Below are 23801 nucleotides of genomic sequence, written 5' to 3' on the forward strand. Positions count from 1 at the left end.
AATGTGCACTGTAGGCTTGACTCAAAGCTCATTGAAATCAATGGGAAATTTTTGATTGACTTCAGTGAGCTTTGGATCAGGCACTACATTCTTTTGAATTGGGGGAGTTGGTTTAAGTGACGTGCTTGAAGCTACATGCAGAGAAGGGAGGAGAAACCAATGTTCCCTCTAATTTTTTTACATCCATTTGTGGAATGAATTTTGTTATGTGCACTAATATTGAGATGATGTGTGGCAGGGGTGGGGCCAAGGGTTTCGAAGTGTGGGAGGGGACTCAGGGCTGGAGCACAGGGTTAGGGTACAGGGGGGATGAGGGCTCTGGGGTGGGGCTGGGTATGAGGAGTTTGGAGTGTGGGAGGGGGCTCAGGGTTGGTGTGTAGGGGGGTGAAGGCTCCAGCTGGGGGTGAAGGTTCTGGGGTGGAGCCAGTGATGAGGGGTTCCAGGTGTGGGAAGGGGCTCAAGGCTGGGGCAGAGGGTTGGATGTGGGGAGAAAGGGGCTGAGGGCTCTGGCTGGGGGTGCAGGCTCTGGGGTGAGGATGAAGGGTTTGGGGTGCCGGCTGGCATGGGGATGTGTCAGGGAGAGAGGACTCCCCCAAGCCCTCTGTCACCACAGTAGTAGTAGTTTAGAGGGAACTTAGTGAAAGACCCTTTCAACAAAATGGGGAGCTGCTCACATGCTGTGGGATTGGAGGTGGAACTGCATGACACCAGCTACTACAGATTTAATAAAATATTTTACACAAGCAACAAAGCACGGTACAGAGAAAATACAAAGCAGTAGCATAGAATACTATATGAATGATAGTAACCAGAAAAATAATATAGTTTAGGCCTTGTGTACACCCTTATCTATTTCAGGCACAGTACTTTTTTCTTACCTGTTTAAATACACAAAATAATACCATTTCTAATCTCACTTCGTTTCTTGGTTATTTTTTTTTCAAGTTACCCATTCCTGAAAACAATGAACCTTTTTTTATTTTTACAAACTGTTCTGTGAATTCAAAAGAAGAATATGATAAAAATCTTTAAATGAAAAAAAAACATACACATTTTTTTTCTCCGTGCTCATACAATTCAAACATCATATTGAACATTCAAAAAGAATTCACCTTTGGGCTGAGGGTATACATGAGAAATTTCAACAGAACATATAAAAGTTATGGATTGGGCTTTTCAAATGCCCTCGGCATTTGTTCAGTTCTGCTACTATTGAAGTCAGTGGTAATACTCCAATTGTCTTCACTGGAAGCAGAGTTAGGCCAATGCTGGGCACTTCTCCTGTCATCCACAGCTATTCCCCTCTGGTCAGTGACTTGGCTGGGTTTTTTTTCCAGCAAACTCTCACAGGGACTGCATGCTATTCCTTCTCTGAAGGGGTTCTGATTAGACTGAGAATGCTTCATTCCTTGATCAAGTGTGAGGAAAGCATCTCTAGTGCACACAAGATGGCTTCAGATGGGCTTGCCAGAAGGCATTAAGTTGGGGATGGGAATTAGAGTCAAGAGCACACCTGAGAACACTGCTTGTGCTGTTGTGATACTACCAGGATGACTTCAGAGCTTTCTGTGCCTCAGTTTGGCCCCCACAAACAAAGAGCCTGCATGAGAGTTTCACTGAGTTGGGCTGAAACAGGACCTGTGCAGACTGTTGCTTGTCTCCCATCTCACAAGCACCAGGGCAGTGTCTTTCCTTCTTGCCCTTTTGACCATGCCTTTTTCCTGCTTTGAGCAGATCTTCTTGAGTCTTTCGTTATGGTAGGAGTTCCCACTCTCTGCCAACAAGCTCTGTAGGGATACCAGGTAGATATAAGGTGGGTGAGGTAATATTTTTTAGTGGACAAACTTCTGTTCAAGCCCTGCAGACATTGTCCCCCAGAGCAGGAGGAGGAACGAACCAATCACCTGACTGGTAGGAACGTACTTCAACCATACAACCCATTTTCCCTCAACAGCCTGCCAGCCTGCCTGTCAGTCAGTGCTCTGGTGGAAGATTTGAATCCCAACCCCTCTCCTTTAGAACCCACTAAAGAGAGATCTCATAGAAGAGGGTATCTACATTCTAAATATTCCTGCTTTAATGTGGGAGGTGGGGAGGAGAAATTATAACATCAATAGCAAGAACACATGTTATCTGTTAAATAAGGGGATTGCTACTTTTGAAAGGGGATGCCCTAGGAAGTGAAACAATTAGACCATTTTTAGCTTTTTAAACTGGAACACATCACAGTAGAGAACATCTAGAAGGATTTAAGTTGTCAAATGTATGGTATGTCTCTTGAGTCTTCTCTGTTCTTTTGGTTGTACTTATGGATTATAGTTAACAATATTTAAGATAAACCTAATGCAAAAACGAAACACTGCATAGTAGGAAAACAAGTGGTAGAAAAAATAATATATATAAAAGCTTATATCTGACTACTGTGTATACAGTATTAACCAGTATTGATGGTTATTTAAACCACTGGTATCATATTTGTATTATACATTCTATCCTTGGGTTGGTTAAATTTGTTTCAACTTTAAATATATCTGGTATTTCATTTTTTCATGGTTACTTTAAAATATTTATTGTTCTAAGGATTAATGGATACCAAGTATTTGTGAGCAGGGAAGAATATAGCAAACCTTTTTGTCTGCAAACAAGTTCACTGAATGGAAGGAGAAAAACTTGCACTTAAATAAGATCAGCAATCTGGTGAACTAATTAAAGCAAATCAATTCTGTCTGAGTTAAGGATGACATTTTGTCATAATTCACCTTTTTTTCCTACATAGTTCAGAAGTCTCAGAATGTTGTATGCTGTTGTGTGACATAGATCTAAACACCATGGGGGAATTAGGCTAGATTGACATCTGTAATACTCAACTTCCTTGGTTTAAGTAAGACCAATATTTTAATTTGAATGGGATTTTTTAAAATCATTTTGTTTTAATACTACATAAAAAGTATAACATTCCCTTCCCCCACTTATTGAACCTATGGCTTTTTTAAAAACTCACTGAAACTTCATGGAAAATAGCACTTTTCTTGCTGACAATACTCTTACTGGCTCATGTATTTTCTTTCTACCTTCATTCATTTTTTATTGTAGATTATTGTATAAATCCAAAAGTTTTGGTTTTGAAACCTCCTGGTCCTGCTTATTCCTATTTGAGACTGGGATTTCCTTTCTGGCATCATACTAATTGTACTTGTAAAAGCAAGTGTGATGCCACAGATTTACCATACTGTGGTATCTCCAGAAGGAGTAAATGAGCTCTGCAGAACAAAACCCATTTTTTATGCAAATCATTCTATAACAAAACTGTAGAGGGAAAGTGAGAGAAGAAATGTATGGACCCACTTCTTCAAAGCATTAAGGCATATGCATAACTTTGATCACATGGGACTACTCATGTGAGCAAAACCTGACACATGCTCCTGAAGTGCTTTATAGGACTGGGGCCTTTGTGAACAGGAATATCTAAAAATATATTTTTTTAAAGTTTGCTATGAGATATCAAATCTTTCATGAAACGTCAGTGAATCCACTACTGATCCTCCATTGACTTTATAATAGTCCTGAAGGAGAAATTGTTGTTAGTTAATATTTATAGCACAGAAGCATTCAGAAGCCCCAATAAGAAACAGACCCCTTTGTGTTAGGTGTTGCACAAACATATGGAGCCTTGGTCTCTACTTTGAAGAATTTCCTATCTAAGAAGATAAGTGATATGTAAAAGGGGTGGGATAATTTTTGTAACACATCTTACATCTTAAGGTTACAAAACCTATCTAAACATTGACATTGTAAATGGCACTGATGGGCCAATGTTAGAACTTAGTAAAAATTTAATACATTTTAAACACACACACACACACACACACACACACACACACACACACACACACACACACACACACACACACACACACACACACACAATAACCTGCTTTTCTTCTTCTCTTGGGAAGTTAGGGCCTGATCCAAAACCCATTAAAGTAATCTGAAAGACATGTTCTCTGATTTCCAGTGATCTTTTAGCCGCTCATATATAGGGTGACCAGATGTCCCGATTTTATAGGGTCAGTCCCGATATTTGAGGCTTTGTCTTATATAGGCGTCTATTACCCCTCACCCCATCCCGATTTTTCACATTTGCTATCTGGTCACCCTACTCATATGCATCAAATATGTTGGACTGGATCCTCTGGTCCAGCTGAGTTCTGCTTAGATCAGGACTAGAAGAGGGAGGGGTTAGGTGGCTTTAAGCTAGAGCTGGTTAAATTTTTTGTCCAATTTTGATTTCAATTGACAAATGAAAAGTTCTGTGAAACTTTTTTTTGTTTGTTTGTTTTCTCAATTAAAAAAAATCAAATTATTTTCATGATTTTTAGACCAGCTGTACTTTAAACCACTTTTATATCTACTCCTTCATCCTGGGGCTGCCTGGGGACCAGTCCAGTTCCTGGTCTCATGTAGAGTAGTCTGAGGCCTTTGGGACCCAAAGAGTTGATCTGACAGCTACAAAATGCTGGTGTTCTCTGTTGTCTCCTTCTTCTTGGAAAACTCTTGTAAATCATGAACCAGAGTGTGGCATAATCCCTTTCTGCCACATCAGTGCCATGATTCCACTTATGAAAATTCCCACACAGTCAATTCCACTGGCATCATGGCTATATTACTCTGCTCTAGCAGCACAAAACTGCCATGGGGGTGTAAGTGTCTGGACCACTTGGAATATAAGCTTTTGAAGCACTTCAGATCATCCTAGCCACCTGATAGTGAATGCAGTCCAGCTACCCATATGATTGGAGAGCCATGTTGTTCACTTCTCTTAGGCGGGGAATCAGCTGTGCAAGATGAAGAAACAGAATGGATCTGTTAGGAAGTCAGTAATCCTACTGAAAATTTTCAGTGTCTGGATCCACTTCCTTTGCTACTCCTCAGAAGTTCAGGCACTATACTCTGATGCCTTTATTAAGATTTACTCGCAATTGGTGACCTGCTGATGCAGAAGTACATCCATCAAGGTACATCTGAACCTCTTAGTGCATGTGCACTCTCTGTATAGTCTTCAGATTCAGTGAAAATAACTCATTAAGGTGGCTTCACTCCTGAGTGTGTACAGTGTTCAGTGTCACAAGGTTAATCTCTATTAGTCATATTGTTTTATATTGTTAGTTGTAGCCTGCAGGCTGGAAATTTCTTAATAAGCCTGAGTATCTAATTAGTAATACTGTGTCCTCTGTCATCTTATGATTACTGATCACTAAATTATAGAAAGCATAATAAGAAATACAGAAAGCATAATAAGTATTAAGAACAGTTTTTCATAAATATTTGTTTGAAAACTAACAGGTTCTACTTTAATTAAAAATTGACTGATAAACAAATGTGTTAATTTCTCTATACATTGCAAATGAAAATAAAATTAGAGGAAAGATGATTGTGTGGTTACAGCATAGGACTGGGATTCAGGAAGGCAGGTATGAAATCTTGACCCTTGTGAAATGAATAGCTAAACTCCTGTTGTCTTCAGTGGGTCCAGGATTTCATAGATCCTGGCTGTGACACAGACAACTTCTATGCCTTTAGGTATGTCTCTTAAAATACCTCTGCCTCAACTTTCTCATAACTCATACTTGTAAAGCACATCTACATCCACAGACAGAAGGTGTTACTTAAGTACAAAATGTTGTTATACTGTATTTATTATTACTAGGCTTAACTTAAACCCATGAAAACTGAGACTTAGGACTGCCGCTTTGTCTTTAAATTTCTTTGCTAAACTAGGCCAAATACATCTGGTAATTTAGGATTCCCTTGTTTGGTTGATTTAAGTATGCACTTTGAGAATTTTTTTACATAAACATGTTTAACATATGTAATTTCTTACACTGTAGTAATGAAAGGAAATACATTGGAAAATATAAGTATGTAGTAAGTAAATAACATTTCCTTATTGATTCAAATTCCTAGTGGTTGTCTGGATATAATATCTTCAGATGAAAGCTGATAGAAGTGTCATTGAGATTGAGATATTTTCAGTAACCTTTATGAGTACTATGAAACAGATAAGCTTTCATTATATCAGGATGTGTATGTCATTCAAAAGGTAGATAAGAATATTATGAAAGGTAGCTAATACTCATGGGTATTAACTGTTTTCAAGGTTTAATAACTTCACCATTTTCAATTAAAGCATATAAAAGGCCTTAGTTCCCAGAAAGCACAAATTGTTTGTATGCATCCAGTTTCTAAAATTGTCATCTTTTATTTAGATCTGGTCAAAAAAACCATCAGTAACCACACTGCACTGTACTTGTATGGCAGACTATGGAAGCAATATCTGATCCTTACAGTATTGCACGGTGAAAGTGACAGAATAATGCATTTCCGAAAAGCATAAGAGCTATCTTGAGATGTAATAAAATGCATTAAAAAAAAACCTGTAGTATAGAAGGGAGTCTGTCTTTTAAAATCATAGTTCTGTAGCATTGTTTCTCATTATCTAGTGTGAGCTCACACAACAGAACTCTGCACACTGAAATATTTTCTCATTTTAAGGAATTAATGGCTCTCCACCAGCCCTTTAACATGTAAAATGAGTAGGTTACTTGTGTCCAGTACATCCAGAAAGAGCCAGGATAAAATAAACATAAGGAGTTGGATATCTTGGAAAAAATCTGTCATGGGTTTGGGTTAATCATCTCCAGAAGAAATCAACTTGATGCCTGAAATGTAAGACTTCTTGGAGAACGCAGTAAAGCCTGAGGCAGTGTTGATCTGAAGGAGTGCTCTCCATGGGTCAGAGCTGCTCTGCTGGCAGAGTGCAAACCCAGTTCACAACAGCGGCACGCTGAAAAGTTGCAAAAGACTGCAGGGGCCTTACAGTGCACGCACTCGAGCTTCAATTACATAGTTTTAGTGGCCCAGTTTCTTATGAAATAAAACTTTAAAATGAAATCTGTGCCTAATTTGCCAGTCTTCTGTCCATCAATGATCATGTAGGCATTTTCAGTGATCTTGGAATAAACCAATCTTGAAATTGCTGCATAAGGATGCTGAACTTGGCAGAATGTTCCACCCGTTTGTGCACTGTCCTGTCTCCTCATTCCCTGTCTCCTCCCATTTGAAGACTCTGGTCATTTCTAATGATATTAGGTGGACCACAGTAAGCAGCTTGTGACTTTAATATGTTCTCCAATCTTCTATACCAACAAATTTTTATATCAAACTGCCACAATAACCTTTTAAGACCCCAAGCTATTATAAAACTTTGTTAGAGCTTTGATACCTAGGTATTCACACCTGCCTCTATGGCAATTTATCTGGTTTTGAGGGGATTGGGGAGGGGGACTTTACATTTAAAAACAATAGAGCTAGGTCTTCCTGCTTCTTAAATTAATAACTGACTAATGTGGACTTTAATGTGGAACAAGGTTAGACCTCATAATTTCTGCAGGCACTGAGGGCAGTTTTTTTATCATTCTTGAATAAGATAGCTGAACAGTAATTTACAGCATCTGAAGTTTCCTCTTTTTTTTTTTTTTTTTTTTGTAATTTAGCTTCTGTGCCCTGGAACTGGGTAACATAAAACAAATATTTCTGCCTCGCAACCAATTTATAGATGAATAAATTGAGTGCAGAGTCAAAATCCACAGCTTTTTATACTGCATAAGGCAGTCATTTTCGATGAATAGACCCCTGAGTACTAAAGCATTTCAAATCCTTTTACATCTGACCATTCAGTGACCTGATAACTATTTCCTGTCCCTAAGTAAGGTTGTGACCCAGGTCTTCGAGTGCAAAAGACAGATAATTTTAGCAACAAGTTAAATCCAAATGAGTTTGGTTGGAGGGGCTAAGGGAGAGTAAATTTGGCTAAATTCCTCTTTCAATAAAGGTTTACAACTTTTGAACTTAAGTCTAATTAAAAATAATCATTGAATTTGTTGCCATGTACTTGGATGACATACATCCATACTATTGTTTTTTTTAAAACAACATGCTAATCTAGAAGTTCTACTTTTACTTTCCAGAAAGTCACTAAACACAAATAGGTTATCTTACTTAGTTTTCAATTGCTAAATATTCTAAACATTTAACACATTTAGATATGCAAATAACCTTTTACAAAGGTTACACAGGGCATTTAGGTATACACTGCATATTCAAAGAAGATCCTCAAGTGCTTAATTATGTGATAGTTCATGTCACGAAAATAAGTTAGGAATGTGCAGAGTTATGAATCTGGGTGAACAAATGAATTCTTAGGAACAATTCCTGCATGCAACTCTTGTAACAGATGGCAACATGATACATTTTAAATCCACAACAGAGAAAATAAAGCATTCTATAAATGTATATGTTATAATAGGAATGCCTCTAATCATCTGTCTTAACTGGTCAAATACCTTTAGGAGGTTGGATTAGGACAAGAAAGACCTTTACAAGGTCATTTTGTTGAACTGAAAATGTAAATGACTGACATTACTCATGAAGAAATTATTGGTTTTCTGTTCTGTACATGGGACATACAGTGTTATGAAGGATTAATTGTCTTAATGAGGTCAGAGATCTACAGCGTTCCAAAAAAGTTGTTTCCTTGTGACAACATTTTTAATATTGAACACACATTTTTGGTCGTTTTTTTTTTTTTCTTACTAAAAAAGTTGTGGATCAGCAGTATATTATAACTCCTTTTGAGGATGTGAAATATTACTTTAAACAAAACATTGAGAAAAGACTCCAACATTGAAACTTAGATATTTAAAATATAGTGCTGTTAAATAAAATGAAGAAAGCCCTGTACCTTTTACAAGATTCATATAATTTACAGAAATAGAAAGTAAGCGTGCTAGATTTAGATGCTTTTACAAGAAATTGTAGACATGGTTGCAAATTATTCAAATATTTTAACAGAGGAATTGTAGCATAATAATATATCTAGTTAATTTTATATTATCCTTTAGGACATGTAATACGTTTTTCTACTGCATAACTTTAAAATTCAAATTTTAACATCTATAATATACAAACTTTCCAAGTCATGTCAAATTTGTACATCCGTACTGTTTATAATAAAGATGTTTTTAAGTTGGAGTTACACCACAATCCTTATTGGTGTGTGTGCATTATGTATCTTATCTTGCCTATGTATATTCAAAAAGAAAATTACAAAAATAGAATATTGAGTTTCAATTTTAAATAGGTTTGGAAACAAATCCCATACTGTACAATTAATACTAGATAAAGAACAATGTGAAAATACTATGTGATACTGTTAGCTTCCTCAGCTGTGACTCAGAAAACTTCTATGCTTGTAAACATTGTCACAGCAGTGCAGAGATCATGTTCTACAATAAAATGTCACTTAGATGACCATTCAAATAATTCTTCTATACATATACTATCAGGTTAAAATTTCTGACATTTTATTATAATTGCATAAATTTAATTATTGCAACTAAAAAGCTGGTGATAAGGCTTGTGTTTAGCCCCCTGTGTCACATTAGGTGTAAAGGAATAAAAATTACCAGACAAGGGAAGCGATTAACTTCACTTTCGCATTAATTATACAGCAAGTGGGATATGCTTAAGCATAAGTTATTTAAGTGGTTTTCAGCTGCAGACTGAGTGCCAGGCTTACTAAACTATGAAGGGTCATTTCTCTTAAAATAGTTACATCATTATTGTACTCTACTATGAAGCATTTTGAAGCAAGAGAAACAAGGCATCTTTTGTAGATATAATTAAGAATTTAATTGCAAATATACATTTTATTATTTCTAAACAGTTTAATATGTATCTCAAAGTAAAATCTATTAAGAGAATTTTCATTAGAGGTTCCTCCTTTAGGTAAGAAGTTGATTGGAAATTAAACATAAATCAATGAGCTACAAGGTTAAGCAGAGAATTCTGATTTAACCTCAAGATGACCTGGCCTTGTTTGTTCAGATGACGGTTCTAAAACTGTGCAGAGAATATTCCCTTTTGATACAGTTATTTGCTGCAAGCCCTGACCTCACTGACTGTCAGGGAGCAGGACTGAATTGGCCCTTTCTCTGATATCGTGACATTGCTTCTGTTGCCTCGATTGTGACCTCTGATTGCAAGATACCCTTGAGAATTATATATAATAAGCATGACTCCTGATTCTTAGCCAGGTCTGCTTGCTTAGGTTTTGTCAGACTCTGCTTGTAGTCTGGGTTACAGATGCTAAAACATCACATAGGCTGTCATTGTATACCATACAAATCTCTTTGAAACATATTTTTTTAAAAAAAAATGCATTTTGCAAATACTAATATTTAAACTTACTTGACATACATTTCACAAACAAATTCCTTGTTCATTAGATGGCCATCATCTCATATGATGGATTTGATGGATTTTTTTATATTTGTACAAACATCAAATAGTTTCATAGTCACTGATTAGTGATATAGTATGTCTTATAATTTGTTGTACCGGTTTCGTAACGAGCTTTGTTTTATTTCCCTGTTCAAAGTGCTTCTTGTTTCCAAGTTTCTCTGCCAGTATGATATACTCATATTCCTCACATGCATCCTGGCAGCACTGCTAGAGGGTGAAATCCTTATCTTCATTGTACAATTAACCATGTACAAGGAGGCAATACTGGTGAGCTCCCAGACCACCTCAAAGTGAGGTGATCTAAGGTCTGGCTAGATGAAAACTGTAGAACCTGGCTGGAATCTGGGAGAGGGTAAGTAGTAGTATGAATTTTAAGTTTGTTGGAGTTCATGTATCTTGCTGTTAATTACTTTTTTACTACATTACATTCTTTTTTTCCTGTTTTGTTAACCATGGCAGCTAGAATCATGAGGGAGAAGAGAGCCTCTTCTGAGAATGTGCTTTTTTGGGGGACTGTGATGCCATCGAGGCATGTCTCTGCATTAATTGCCTCTGCTGCAGCCGCTGAACCAGAGTGGGGGAGCTGCTTGCTTCAAAGGTTTGAAAGGATATTTTGGGGACTATGATGCACCCACTGATGACAAGTTTGTATGTTTTTCATTAACATTTTTTGTCATCTCACTGCAGTGATACATTAGTCTCTGTGAGAATATATTTAACATGCTGTTTCTAATCAATTTATTTTCCTTTCAGATCAGAGGAGTAGAAGAAATTCTGCTGTAACACAAGAATGTTAAGCATACCCTTACTTTCAGTTGTTAGCCTGCATTTAGATAAATGCAACTACCATATGTTGTAAATATTTCTAATTAATGTGGGACTTTTAATTTCTTGAGCTGTTATAAAGCCATTGTCATTTTTGTTCACACTATTTTGCTGCTGTTTGTGTTGCAAGAATATAACAGAATCTATCTAATAAGGTTTTATTTTGTATGAATCTCTTTGTGTTTTCTCTCTTTTTGAGACTTGCTTCAGCTGTTCCTGGGAGAAGCCAAGGACCCTGGGTTCTCCCAAACAAACCCAAAACAGGCATGTGGTATTTCCAGATTTGTCCATTAAATGCCATCAGCTCTGCCTTATTACAGAGGTTATTACAGATCAAGTAGAATCTTCTTAATTGGTTTGTTTTGATGGAGATTATTTTGTCGTCATTTTGAGGTCTTCTCACCTGAGATGACAGCATTTTACTAGTATAGTTGTAGTCTTTAAAAATTGCAAAGATCATCATATTATTGGACATTCCCTGTACTGGGATAGGGACTGTGTGTTTTGCCTGTTCAGAGACAGAAACTGAGCATGTATAATTGGCATGGAGGTTCCAAGTGAACAGTCACGAACAAACAGCAGTGAAACAAATCATACTTCTGCATGTATCTCAGCTTTGGAGGTCTTGAAAATTGTTAGAGATGAAAAACAAATTAAGAGAGATTAAAGAGACAGGACGAAAGTATCACCTGAAGTCAGAATCAGCATCCTAATGCCTGGATTTAACTGGTTCCCTAGGAAACATCCTAATTAAACACATGATCTCCCCATTAATTGTGTCCCAATTAAGTGAATTTGGGTGTATTCACTGTATTTTTAATAGTTGCCCAAATAAGAATATCTCAGAAATCATGGGAATTAGTGCACAACTCCAATGAGAATAAAATATTCATCATCATCTTATAAGCTTAGGTGAGAACTCAGTGAATTAAGCGGTTCAGGGTTGGGCACTGGCCTTTTGTCATTGGATCAAAGTTAACTTATATTAAGTAGGCATTTTGCAAGTATAATAGTTCCTGCAAAGGACTGTGGGAGTTTGGATTCCTAGGTTCTGTTCTCAGCTCTGACTTGTTATTCTGTCAGGCAAATCATTTAGGCTTAGTCTGCACAAAAGAAATTGTGCCAATGTAATTATATCTGTTTCTAAATTAATCTTATTAAATTTGGTGCAGCCTCCTGGATAGACACTCTAAATCATTTTAAAAGTGCCACACAAAAAGGTTATGCCAGTGGTAACTAAATTGTTTAGAAACAACTGTAGTTAAATTGTGTTTTCCACTGCATGCATCCAAAGAAGGGGGTTTTAGCCCATGAAAGCTTGTGCCCAAATAAATTTGTTAGCCTCTAAGGTGCCACAGATACTCCTACTCCTTTTTCCTGATACAGACTAACACAGCTACCACTCTGAAACCTGTAGTTAAATTGTTGCCATTCCTGTGTGTAAACAAGTCAGAAGACTCTTTTCCAAACAGTTGAGGCTTCATTAAGGAATATTTGTAAAGTCCTTTGAATTCCTTGGTGTAAAAATACAAAGTGTTACAATAGGGCTAGAAGAATGTGTTCAAATGACTCAGTCCCTTTCTCAGTGCTTCCCCTTAGGCATGGAATGTTCTCTCTGAACATAACCATAAGATCTTGTCCTTCAGATCCCTCTTCAAGAACGACTTCTTCCCTGATATGTATAAGTCACCACTGAATTATGACTTGAAGGGAAGATGGGGATAGTTGGCTTTTATATCTATTTATAATTATGTACAAATTGCAAATATATTTTAAATGGTATGTATTTGATTATGCTCCTTTCCTCTTACCATGCCACTTGTTTCCTTAGATTTAAGCTGTTTGGGAACAGGACCATGTCTTCCTACATGTGAATCTGAATTGAAATCAATATGCCTGTTGAAATTATTACGATTCTTTCCACTGACATCAGCTGAGCATTGGATCAGGTCTTGTTTGTACAATGCACAGCACAATGGGATGCCTGATCCTCCCTGGTGCCTCTGGGTACTACTGTAATATAAATATTAAACAATAATCCTCACATCCTTTTTCATATACTTCATGTGTGTGGAACATCTATGAGAAAATACATAATGATGTAGTGTGATTGCCATATATTTTTGAATTGCTGCATTTCACACACTGATGAAGCCATGAATAGTTAACACAATACTCTTATCTAGTTAAAGAATACATTTTTCATCACGAAGCAATGACCATGACTGACCCAAAAATAAATACTATTTTTCATCAATAACTGAAATAACACTGGATAAAACCTTCTAAAATGAAACACAAATATGTATATATTGATCAGCATAATATACAAGCCCATGTGCATTCATAATTTTACTATACATTGATAAAGTATACATTTTCTTTACTAAACTTCACTTATAGTGTTATTCTAAAGAAACAACAATTGTAAGTACATATAAAAATCCTATTATCAATTGACAAATGTTAAGTTATAATATCTAAATTGGATTATACTTTAAAACAAAATATTTAGGTATTAAAAGCAAGATAAAACATACATAAATACTATAATATATTTTTAAAGTAACAGTATAAGGTTTGGTGAAAAATATTCATTTCTTTTAACTTCATAAATAGTACTGGCCAAATATTCATCTGGTGTAAATCATCGTGACTTCACTGAAGTCATTTTATACTATCCCTACCTAATCATTTCCTTGCTTGTAAGTATTTAGGTTGATGCTAGTTAAATACAGTGTTTTCACTTAGTAATCTCCATTTTTTTAAATGTTTGTTTTTTTCTAATATCCCAATATTTCCTCCCCTTTGCCCATCATGCCCCACCAAAGACACAAATTATTACAATGATTGCTAAGCTGGATAACGTTTCCCAGCTTGCTTTCCGCACTGAATCTTGGAGCGGTGCTGGGTGGGAACAAACTCTTCTACTTTGACAAAATGGCTTCTGAGACTCTATTAGGAAGGAGACTTTTCACACTAAGCAAACTCCAGCAAGTGTTGTGCTTGCACCTGCCATCCTGGAACCTTCAGGATCAGATCCAAACCACATTCAAATAAGGAAAAAATAAGAGGCTACTGAGTGTCTCTCTATCTAGGCTGAAGAATAATCCTAAACCAAGGAGAGAAATTCCTGTCCAATCTCTTTTTGGTAGTCCAGCCTCACATTCAAAATCTAGGGGCAGTAGAATAGGTTTATCCATACTGCTTTCCTGAAACCATTTCCTTCTGCTCAGTGACAATGCTACTTGTCATAAGCCTGTGCTTCAAAGTGGAGGCACTTTTCCATTTGTATTTCAAACTAGGCTCTGGTGCCTCCATTCTTGTTTTGTTACCTTGCATCTCATATTACTTACTTTCACTGAATGTTGGCTTCTGCGTATTTTCCCTGAAAGAAGGTGCTGCGCTTGTACTGTCTGCTAGAGTGCCGAGCAAATTTCTGGGATATGAATATAGACTTCAGCAAATTCATGGACCCTTCCTTTTGAATCATGTTGTGAACATTCTTTACACTTTTTGTAGCAAAAAGTGGCTACCTTGGTCATTATTACCACTGTTAAGTGTATGGGCGAGTTCCAAGCTTTGATATCAAGCGGAGTGCCTCAGGGGTCGGTCCTGGGGCTGTTTTTGTTCAACATCTTTATTAATGATCTGGATGATGGGATGAATTGCACCCTCAGCAAGTTCACAGATGACACTAAGATGAAGGAAAGATAGATACACTGGAAGGTAGGGTTAGGGTCCAAAGTGACCTACGCAAATTGGAGGATTGGGACAGAATAAATTTGATGAGGTTCAACAAGGACAAGTGCAGAGTCCTGCCCTTAGGAAGGAAGAATCCCATGCACAGCTACAGGCTGGAGACCTACTGGCTAAGCAGCAGTTTTGCAGAAAAGGACCTGGGGATTACAATGGATGAGAAGCTGGATATGAGTCAGCAGTGTGCCCTTGTTGCCAAGGCTGCCAATGGCATTGGGCTGTATTAATAGAAGCATTGCCAGCAGATGGAGGGACAAGATTATTCCCCTCTATTCAGCACTGATGAGGCCAAAGCTGAGTGTTGTGTCCAGCTTTGGGGCCCCCACTGCAGAAGGGATGTGGACAAATTGGAGAAAGTCCAGCACAGGGCAACGAAAATGATCAGGGGGCTGGGGCACATGACTTCCGAGGAGAGGCTGAGGGAACTGGGGTTATTTAGTCTGCAGAAAAGAAGAGTGAGGAGGATTTGATAGCAGCCTTCAACTACCTGAAGGGGAGTTCCAACGAGGATGAAGCTTGGCTGTTCTCAGTGATGGCAGATGACAGAACAAGAAGCAATGGTCTCAAGTTGCTGTGTGGGGAGATCTAGGTTGGATATTAGGAAACACTATTTCACTAGGATGGTGGTGAAGCACTGGAATGGGTTCCCTAGGGAGATGGTGGAGTCGTTAGAGATTTTTAAGGCCCGGCTACACAAAGCCCTGGCTATGACGATTTAGTTAGTGTTGGTCCTGCTTTGAGCAGGGGATTGGACTAGATGGCCTCTTGAGGACTCTTCCAACCGTAATATTCTATGATTCTATATCTCATCCCTCTCTTACAGTTCTTTATAAAGATAAGATAAGATAATGTGTTTCAACCTCTGAAACAGTCCCTCTACCACTCCCCTCAGTCCCCCCCCCACAGTCCACCCCCCCCAACTCTGTGATGCTCCTAGGTCGTTTGCTCTATAAAATGAATGTAATGCAGATATTCTGTTAGCTGGATAGGAGCTAATATTTTTGAAAGTCCTGCAGATGGCATATTGCATTTGACAATTCTTTTAGGTATTGAGATTGTGCAAACTGATCATCTTCTCCATGCAGATCAATTATGTACTCTCGAGTTCAACTACCAGATGGCCTTAAAGCCAACTCTAGTAGAGTTAGAGCAGCTTCTACAGACTCCCAGTGTCCATCTCTAAGTTGCACAGAGGCTTTGAGGAATTGAATGCATATTTTTACCCAGAATTATTCTTGATGTTAAGGCTAAATCGGATGAATGTTTGGGGAAAGCTATCTCATCCTTCCACTAAGCACTTGTCAGTCACTTAACATAGTGGATTACTTCTATTGTTAATCTCAAGAGTTTGAGAAATGTAGAAGTAATATCATAAAGGAGAAACTGTAATGAAGCTTGTGGCTCATTTCTGGTCCAATGCCCAGTTCAATATTTAGCCAATTGAGGGCTCCATAATCCTCAGAGAGGAGAAGAATGACCTGAGGTCATTGGGGACAGGGTAGAGTGGAGAGCCAGAGACCCTGTGAGATCAGGAACACCAGGCCAGAGGCAGCATTATGGTAATTGGCTGCGGAAGGGAGGCCTGGAAACTGGGACTGAAAGGCTGACAGACTCAATCTGTTGCTCGCAAGGAGGCAACAGTAGCATCCCCCTGGGAGATACAGACAGCAGCCTACATACCAAGATGATAGGGTGGAAGGATTACAACGTGATGATTTTACTGATGAATTGGACTGTTCTTAGGGGCCGATCTGAGGACTATTGGTGGTTTGATCTTTGTATTGTAACATAAAATCATTGTGCCTAGGGTGTCGTTGTCTACCTTGTAGTTTTTGGCAGTGCTGGTAAAGCAATTATGTGTTGTTTGAGGTGTGTGAATGTTGATTGTTTCCTTGTTCATTGTTCTCCCTGGTCAGTCTGTCTGTATCCATCTGTTGTGTCTTGCCTTATCCTTAAATGGTAAGCTCTTTGAGGCAGGCACTGTTTTTGTTCTGTTTGTGCAGTACCTACTACTCAGAGAGTAGTTATTAATGGCTCCCAATCCTGCTGGAAAGGTATAATAAGTGGGGTTCCACAGGGGTCTGTTTTGGGACCGGCTCTGTTCAATATCTTCATCAACGACTTAGATGTTGGCATAGAAAGTACGCTTATTAAGTTTGCAGATGATACCAAACTGGGAGGGATTGCAACTGCTTTGGAGGACAGGGTCAAAATTCAAAATGATCTGGACAAATTGGAGAAATGGTCTGAGGTAAACCGGATGAAGTTCAATAAAGACAAATGCAAAGTGCTCCACTTAGGAAGGAACAATCAGTTTCACACATACAGAATGGGAAGAGACTGTCTAGGAAGGAGTATGGCAGAAAGAGATCTAGGGGTCATAGTGGACCACAAGCTAAATATGAGTCAACAGTGTGATACTGTTGCAAAAAAAGCAAACGTGATTCTGGGATGCATTAACAGGTGTGTTGTAAACAAGACACGAGAAGTCATTCTTCCGCTCTACTCTGCGCTGGTTAGGCCTCAACTGGAGTATTGTGTCCAGTTCTGGGCACCGCATTTCAAGAAAGATGTGGAGAAATTGGAGAGGGTCCAGAGAAGAGCAACAAGAATGATTAAAGGTCTTGAGAACATGACCTACGAAGGAAGGCTGAAAGAATTGGGTTTATTTAGTTTGGAAAAGAGAAGACTGAGAGGGGACATGATAGCAGTTTTCAGGTATCTAAAAGGGTGTCATCAGGAGGAGGGAGAAAACTTGTTCACCTTAGCCTCTAATGATAGAACAAGAAGCAATGGGCTTAAACTGCAGCAAGGGAGATTTAGGTTGGACATTAGGAAAAAGTTCCTAACTGTCAGGGTAGTTAAACACTGGAATAAATTGCCTAGGGAGGTTGTGGAATCTCCATCTCTGGAGATATTTAAGAGTAGGTTAGATAAATGTCTATCAGGGATGGTCTAGACAGTATTTGGTCCTGCCATGAGGGCAGGGGACTGGACTCGATGACCTCTCAAGCTCCCTTCCAGTCCTAGAGTCTATGAATCTATGAATCTACCTAGCATAATGGGGTCCTGGTCCATGATTTAGGACTCCTAGATGCTGTGATAATACAAATAATTAATAATCCATCAGGGTCTGGATCCTGAAGAGTTTAGTGCTTGTAGCACCTTCAGCACTTGCCTCCAAGCATGTAGTATAGATAGTAAGATATCTGGAAGGAGCTGGTATGCCACAGCACTTGCTGCTATGCCCTAGAGCAATGCTTCTCAAAGTCGGGCTGCCATTTGTTCAGGGAAAGCCCCTGGAGGTCCGGGCAGGTTTGTTTACCTGCCACGTCCGCAAGTTCGGCCAATTGCAGCTCCCACTGACTGCAGTTTGTCGTTCCAGGCGAATGGGGGCTGCAGGAAGCGACGCGGGCAAGGGATGTGCTGGACACAGCTTCCTGTAGCCTCTATTGGCCTGGAGCAGTGAACCGCCGCCAGTGGGAGCCTCAATTGGTTGAACCTGCGGATGTGGCAGGTAAACAAACTGGGTCGGACCGCCAGGGGCTTTTCCTGAACAAACGTCAGACCAGCTTTGAGAAACACTGCCCTAGAGCAGAAGTTCTCAAACTGTGGGGCTGGGTAAAGGAATGTGTCAAGGTGTGAGCTGTGTGCTTTTTATTTTTTATGTATTTATTTATTTAAAGACCTCTGTCTGTCAGCATCAGGTGGCTAGGGCTCATGCAGAAGGGCCATGCACACCTGGGATGTGGGGATAAAGGGAAAAGCTGGAGCCTTGCCACCTGGGCTCAAGCTCTCCTTAATTCCCTACCTCTCCCAATCCCTCACCTGGAGGCAGCATGGTTCTGGCTGCCAGCCCCGTGGTGGCAGTGTCAGTGCAGAAGTAAGAGTGTCAATGGGGCACTGAGTCTGCCGTGAAAAGTGATATTGATGATTATCATTTTTCACATTGCTTCTCTTGCTTTTGTGCTGCTACCAGCATAGCACTGCCTTCAGAGCTATATGCCCAGCCAGCAGCCACTGCTTTCTGCTCTGCCTTCAGAGCTGGGTGGTGGAATAAGTGCTTGTGGAGGGATTGGGATGTAAATGACTACAGACACAAAGAAAGAAGGCCCAATCAAATAAGTCTGAGAACCACTAGCCTAGAGGAATATCAGTTACAATATAACACTTTATCAACAACTAACTTTTCCCAGATATGCAGTATGGCCTCCACAGATCCGTGTTTGCCCTTCCTCGTATCTCTCCAATCCTGTTTCTTTGGTGTTTTTCTTTATTTCAGATTGAAACTGAGGAAGGAAGAGCCTCTTTGCCTTCTTTATCACTTCAGGCTTAGCACCAATGTGCTTGTGTAGCAACATGCAGCCAAGTGCTCTCAACATTTTTGAACCCTTGCAACATGACACCTGGGCTCTAAATGGATTTGTGGAAGCAACATATTTTGAAACATACAGCTACTGATAGTGATTTAATTGTTTATGTTATAGCTAGGCTTTGCTGAATTTAATTTTTATTCTTTTGTAATTTTGACAGTATTGTTTATTTTAAACTTTTTTTGGATTTTATCAATTTACATTTTCATGTTTATGCAAAATTATGTCTTAGCAATTTTTTATTTTCATCTATTTAAATTTTCACAGCTGCAGAAAGTATGGGAGAGCATACAATAATTATTTAATGACAGTAGATTGAGATTCAAAAAGTTAAAGCTTTGTCATTTGTTAAAACACAAATTGTCAACATCATATCAGCATATACAAAGTAAATATCCTTGAATCCAACTCTAATAAGTTCTCAAGCATAATTTTTCTTTCTTTGTCTGTCTGAAATTTCCCTTATTATTGCTTCAAATATTTTTGTCGGTTTGTGTATATGGTGAAATCTGTGTTTATTGACTTTTACCAATAAAACTCTAATCCTTACAACCCTAACTATAGCACTAAGTGAATGCGGTTTCAAAGTGATTTAGCAAATGCGCTTGACACATTTCTAACTTGGTTGATTTTGATTTTTCTAATTGTCCACATATTTCAATTCACATTAAGAACTAAGGTGCTGGGTAAAGAGAGGAATGATAGTCTAGTGGTTAGGGTGCTAGCACGGGACTTGGAGACCCAGCTTCAATATCCTGCTTTGCTACAGACTTCCTATGAGACCGTGGGCAAGTCAGTATCTCTGTGCATCATTTCCCAATCTGTAAAATATGACCAATAATGCTTCACTACCTTAGAGGGTTATTATATGAATAAATATATTCAAAGATGATAAATAAATTAAAAGGTGCTCATATAACATGGTGATTGGAGGCATATAGGTACCATAGATCGAAAAAAAATAATTGTCATTCCAATGATATGATAGTCAAATGTATTTTTTTCATATTTTTTTTCGATTGTTTTGTTCCTAAAATGGGTATCTTGTATCTGTAACTTGATGCAAATGTTTATAATCACTTCAAATTATCTGTTCTAATGGAAACTGTTATGCTTTATTTTGGAGCTACAAATGGTATTGTCATGATATCTGTCTTCTGTTTTTCTTAATGCAGCCTTATAGATTTCAAGAATCTAAACGTTAGATCAAATGCTGGCACAGATGTTACAAAGATTTGATATTCATCCAGAATACAAGAAATGAAGGCTTGCTTTCTTTCTAAACCTTGCTTTGGAAATAGTGGCACTGATATTTTGTGGAGGAGTTGAATTATTCCTATAAATCTGGAAAGTTACAGAGCAGTTTGAATCTTAGTATTTCAGCATTTATGTAGTTTACTTCTCTCTTTATTTTTCTTCTATATAATTCACTTGATTAACCATTTGAGTCTGGCTAATGTGCCAGGTGCAAAAGCAAAAAAAAAAAAACCCTACCATTTTGCTGCACATACCTGGTACAGTGTTACAAGGTGACATGCTGATATTTACCAGAGCAATGCTGAATATAAATGCCAGAATGGAGATTGTCATCTTAGTCATCTATGAAGGAGTTAAAACGCATCTACTCTTGAAAATAGATACATTCTATGGTTCTCTACTTGTTAATCTTGGATGTTTCATTATCAAGAAGAAACAATGGTCCCCAACTTTAGGTACTAATTTTAGTCCTGGTATTCATTGCTAGAATCTCAGTTGTGACTATCCAAAACAGTGGCCAGGTCATGTTTACTTAACTCTGTTTCTAGACCATAAAAATCACACAACCTTATCAGAAGAAAAAAAAATCTCCCAGGTAATTTCGCTTGAGAAAACAGAGTTGTCTTCTTTAGCTAGAATATATAATGGTAATGTTGGAGAGACCAGCTGAGATATGGTATTGAATGGAGGGAGGCAGGTCAGGAGGGGAGAGGGTAGATTTGCAATTTGTCAGGTACTTGAAGCTATGTGAGTGGAAGAGAGTTCTCAGAGATTGGGTACGGGGGAGGGGAATTGAGGCAGATGCCAAGAAAATTGAAATAGGGGAGGAGGAGTATGGCCTCTTGAACAAAAAGTGGAACTGATTTACCAAGATATTGAACTCTGACCCTATTTGAGTCATTGCTTTTTGAGGATCAGGGAGACCAGAGCATGCTTGCATTACGAGAGGAGGGAGCTGGAGAATGATGGTGGGGTCAAGCAAGGTGAAAAGGATGGGATCACTCTAGGGCAGGTGGAGGGATTAGAGGAGAGCAGGAGGGAGATTGTGGTAGGTCTTATTGATCTCTTTGAAATCTGAGTGATCTTGTGTGGAGAAGAGGGAGAGAATTTTAGGAGAGAATCAAAGATTATAGTCATCATTTCACTAGCTTCTGGCTATGTATGCCTATTACTTTCTGCAGGACTCTTGCTGTTATGAATGGGTCAAAAAAATCTGTGTACGCAGTACTCCATGTTAACCTTTTATTTAGTACATTTGTAAGATTCTGAATGCTTGTTGGTTTAGAGTTCATTTTCATGGCCAGCCATCGCATTCCCTTGAGAAATTTCCGTTTTATAGATCTTTCATTCAACTTTGGAAGTTAATTGGGCTCACTGGGAAACTCCTGGACCATGAGTACATACCTTCTTTTGTAAAGTGATTTGAGATCTGCTGTTGAAAAGTACTAAATAAGAGATAGATGGTCTTATTATTACTGTTATTTCCCTTTGAATAGTCAAAAGTTCCCTTTAACCTGGTATTCCAAGAGTTGTTCATGTTTTGCAAATAGATAGGCCTGGTTTTCAAAGATGGTGAACACTTGTAGTCCCTAATGATTTCAGTGGGATTTGTAGGTGTTCAGTACTTTTGAAAATCAGGTCACAAGCTGTCAGAAAGCTAGAGTCCTAATTTAAGAATGCTGTCGGGTAAATAACATTTTATTACTGTTGATAGATCAGATCCCCAAACACATGATATTTGGTATGGGTGGTTTTGGAGGTTCACAAATGGAACGAGTGATTAATATTTATTAATGTTTAATATATTATATTTTTCTAAATAAGTTAAAATATTGTAACTGCAAGGAAAATATTCAAGACAGTAACACTGAGATTTAAGTGTGTGGATATATTTGATGGAGAGCCAATAGAACATAATTTTCTGATGCGTTACTAAGCAATTACTGCATACCATTTGCCCATCTGAGAAAACAAAAACAGTATTAAATGTAATATGGAAAGTGGCCATTGTGTTAAATAGCTGATGTGATTTAAAGATCAGTTCATACATTTGTCAGTTTAATGTACTTACATTTATCTTGATCACTTCCTTTTTTAAGTAACTGGATGTCAGTGTGTTTTGCATTGCTATGAATAAAACAATTGGCAGTATTCCCCAGACATAACACGGTCAGAAATTCAAACCATACATGTAGCCAATTATTAACAATAATTTGGGAAACATAACTTGCCTGTTAAAAAGTACAGTATGTAATTTTTATTATAGCATATTGTATATGCTACTTCCTCCCTCACTCTCTCCCCTGCTTTCCCACGACACTCAGAGGTAAGTTTCAGTAGTTGTTCCAATTCTTTATCTAGAATTCCCCCAGAAAAAAAACCCTTTGCTAATACATAGTTAAGGTTGATTATCTTAACATGAAATGACTGTTTGTAGGCAGCTGAAGCTGGAGAGTTGGGACCACTATCAGCTGAGCTCTGCCAACTTCTTGTGTGACTTTGGGCAAGTCACATTTGTTTTGGTTCCCTATTTAGAAAACGAGGATAATGATATTTCCTACCTTATGGTGGGCAAAGTAAAGATAAATTCATTGTTTGTGAGGCACATAGATGCTGCACTAAGCAGGCTGTAAGTTCCTAGGTATAATTTTATTTCTGCAATTACTGCAAAAGATTGTTCTGCAATCTTCCCCTCCTAGACACTTTTCTTCAAAGGGTCAAGATTTTTATCCTAAAAAAGAATAATATTTAAAATATAAAAGTAATTCAGAGGGCTTTGGACTCTTTGCAAGTTAAGCGGATAATGCTGGTTTGTTGTCTTCCCCAAAAGCATCTTCTGATATTTGCAGAGTTTGATGATTAGTCTTTTACTCTTTGTTAGTCTCAAATAACAATGGAAGATGAGGATCTCTTTCTCATCCCCAGGTAGGGAAGAAGATTTTGTCCACTTGGATACTACTTCAGCTGAGAAATTACAAAGGAGCAAAGAACTTACATACCAATGGCTTCACACACAGGTCGAAGATTGTGAAGCAACCGGTTTGAGAAACATTAAATGGTGAGGTCATTGGCTTTTAAATTAGATTTGTGTATGTTAAATACCTCTTGTAAAGGGAAACCTAGGTTTACTGTCCTAAAACAAACATGGTTTTATAGCCAAAGGCCAGCACACCACAATGCCAGGTCCCAAACAGACTGCCATTAAAACTGATTTAATAATTCTAT

The 23801-nt window shown here is 38.2% G+C and overlaps 1 protein-coding gene across 4 annotated transcripts in view; it reads left to right on the top strand.

The window, feature by feature from the left end:
* LRRIQ1 (leucine rich repeats and IQ motif containing 1) overlaps nt 1-23801 on the top strand; it is a 173402-nt gene that overhangs the window by 118797 nt on the left and 30804 nt on the right. For 3 of the 4 annotated variants that reach the window (XM_032804640.2, XM_032804639.2, XM_032804641.2), the window contains one exon: nt 23502-23634. In XM_032804640.2, coding sequence (XP_032660531.1) covers nt 23502-23634 — 133 coding nt within the window. Of the gene's footprint in view, nt 1-19228; nt 19433-23501; nt 23635-23801 lie in introns of those variants that run through there. The other variant, XM_032804643.2, reaches the window with a different exon arrangement.

Source organism: Chelonoidis abingdonii, chromosome 1 (assembly GCF_003597395.2).
Source record: "Chelonoidis abingdonii isolate Lonesome George chromosome 1, CheloAbing_2.0, whole genome shotgun sequence".
In the NCBI taxonomy this organism is placed as follows: domain Eukaryota; kingdom Metazoa; phylum Chordata; order Testudines; family Testudinidae; genus Chelonoidis; species Chelonoidis abingdonii.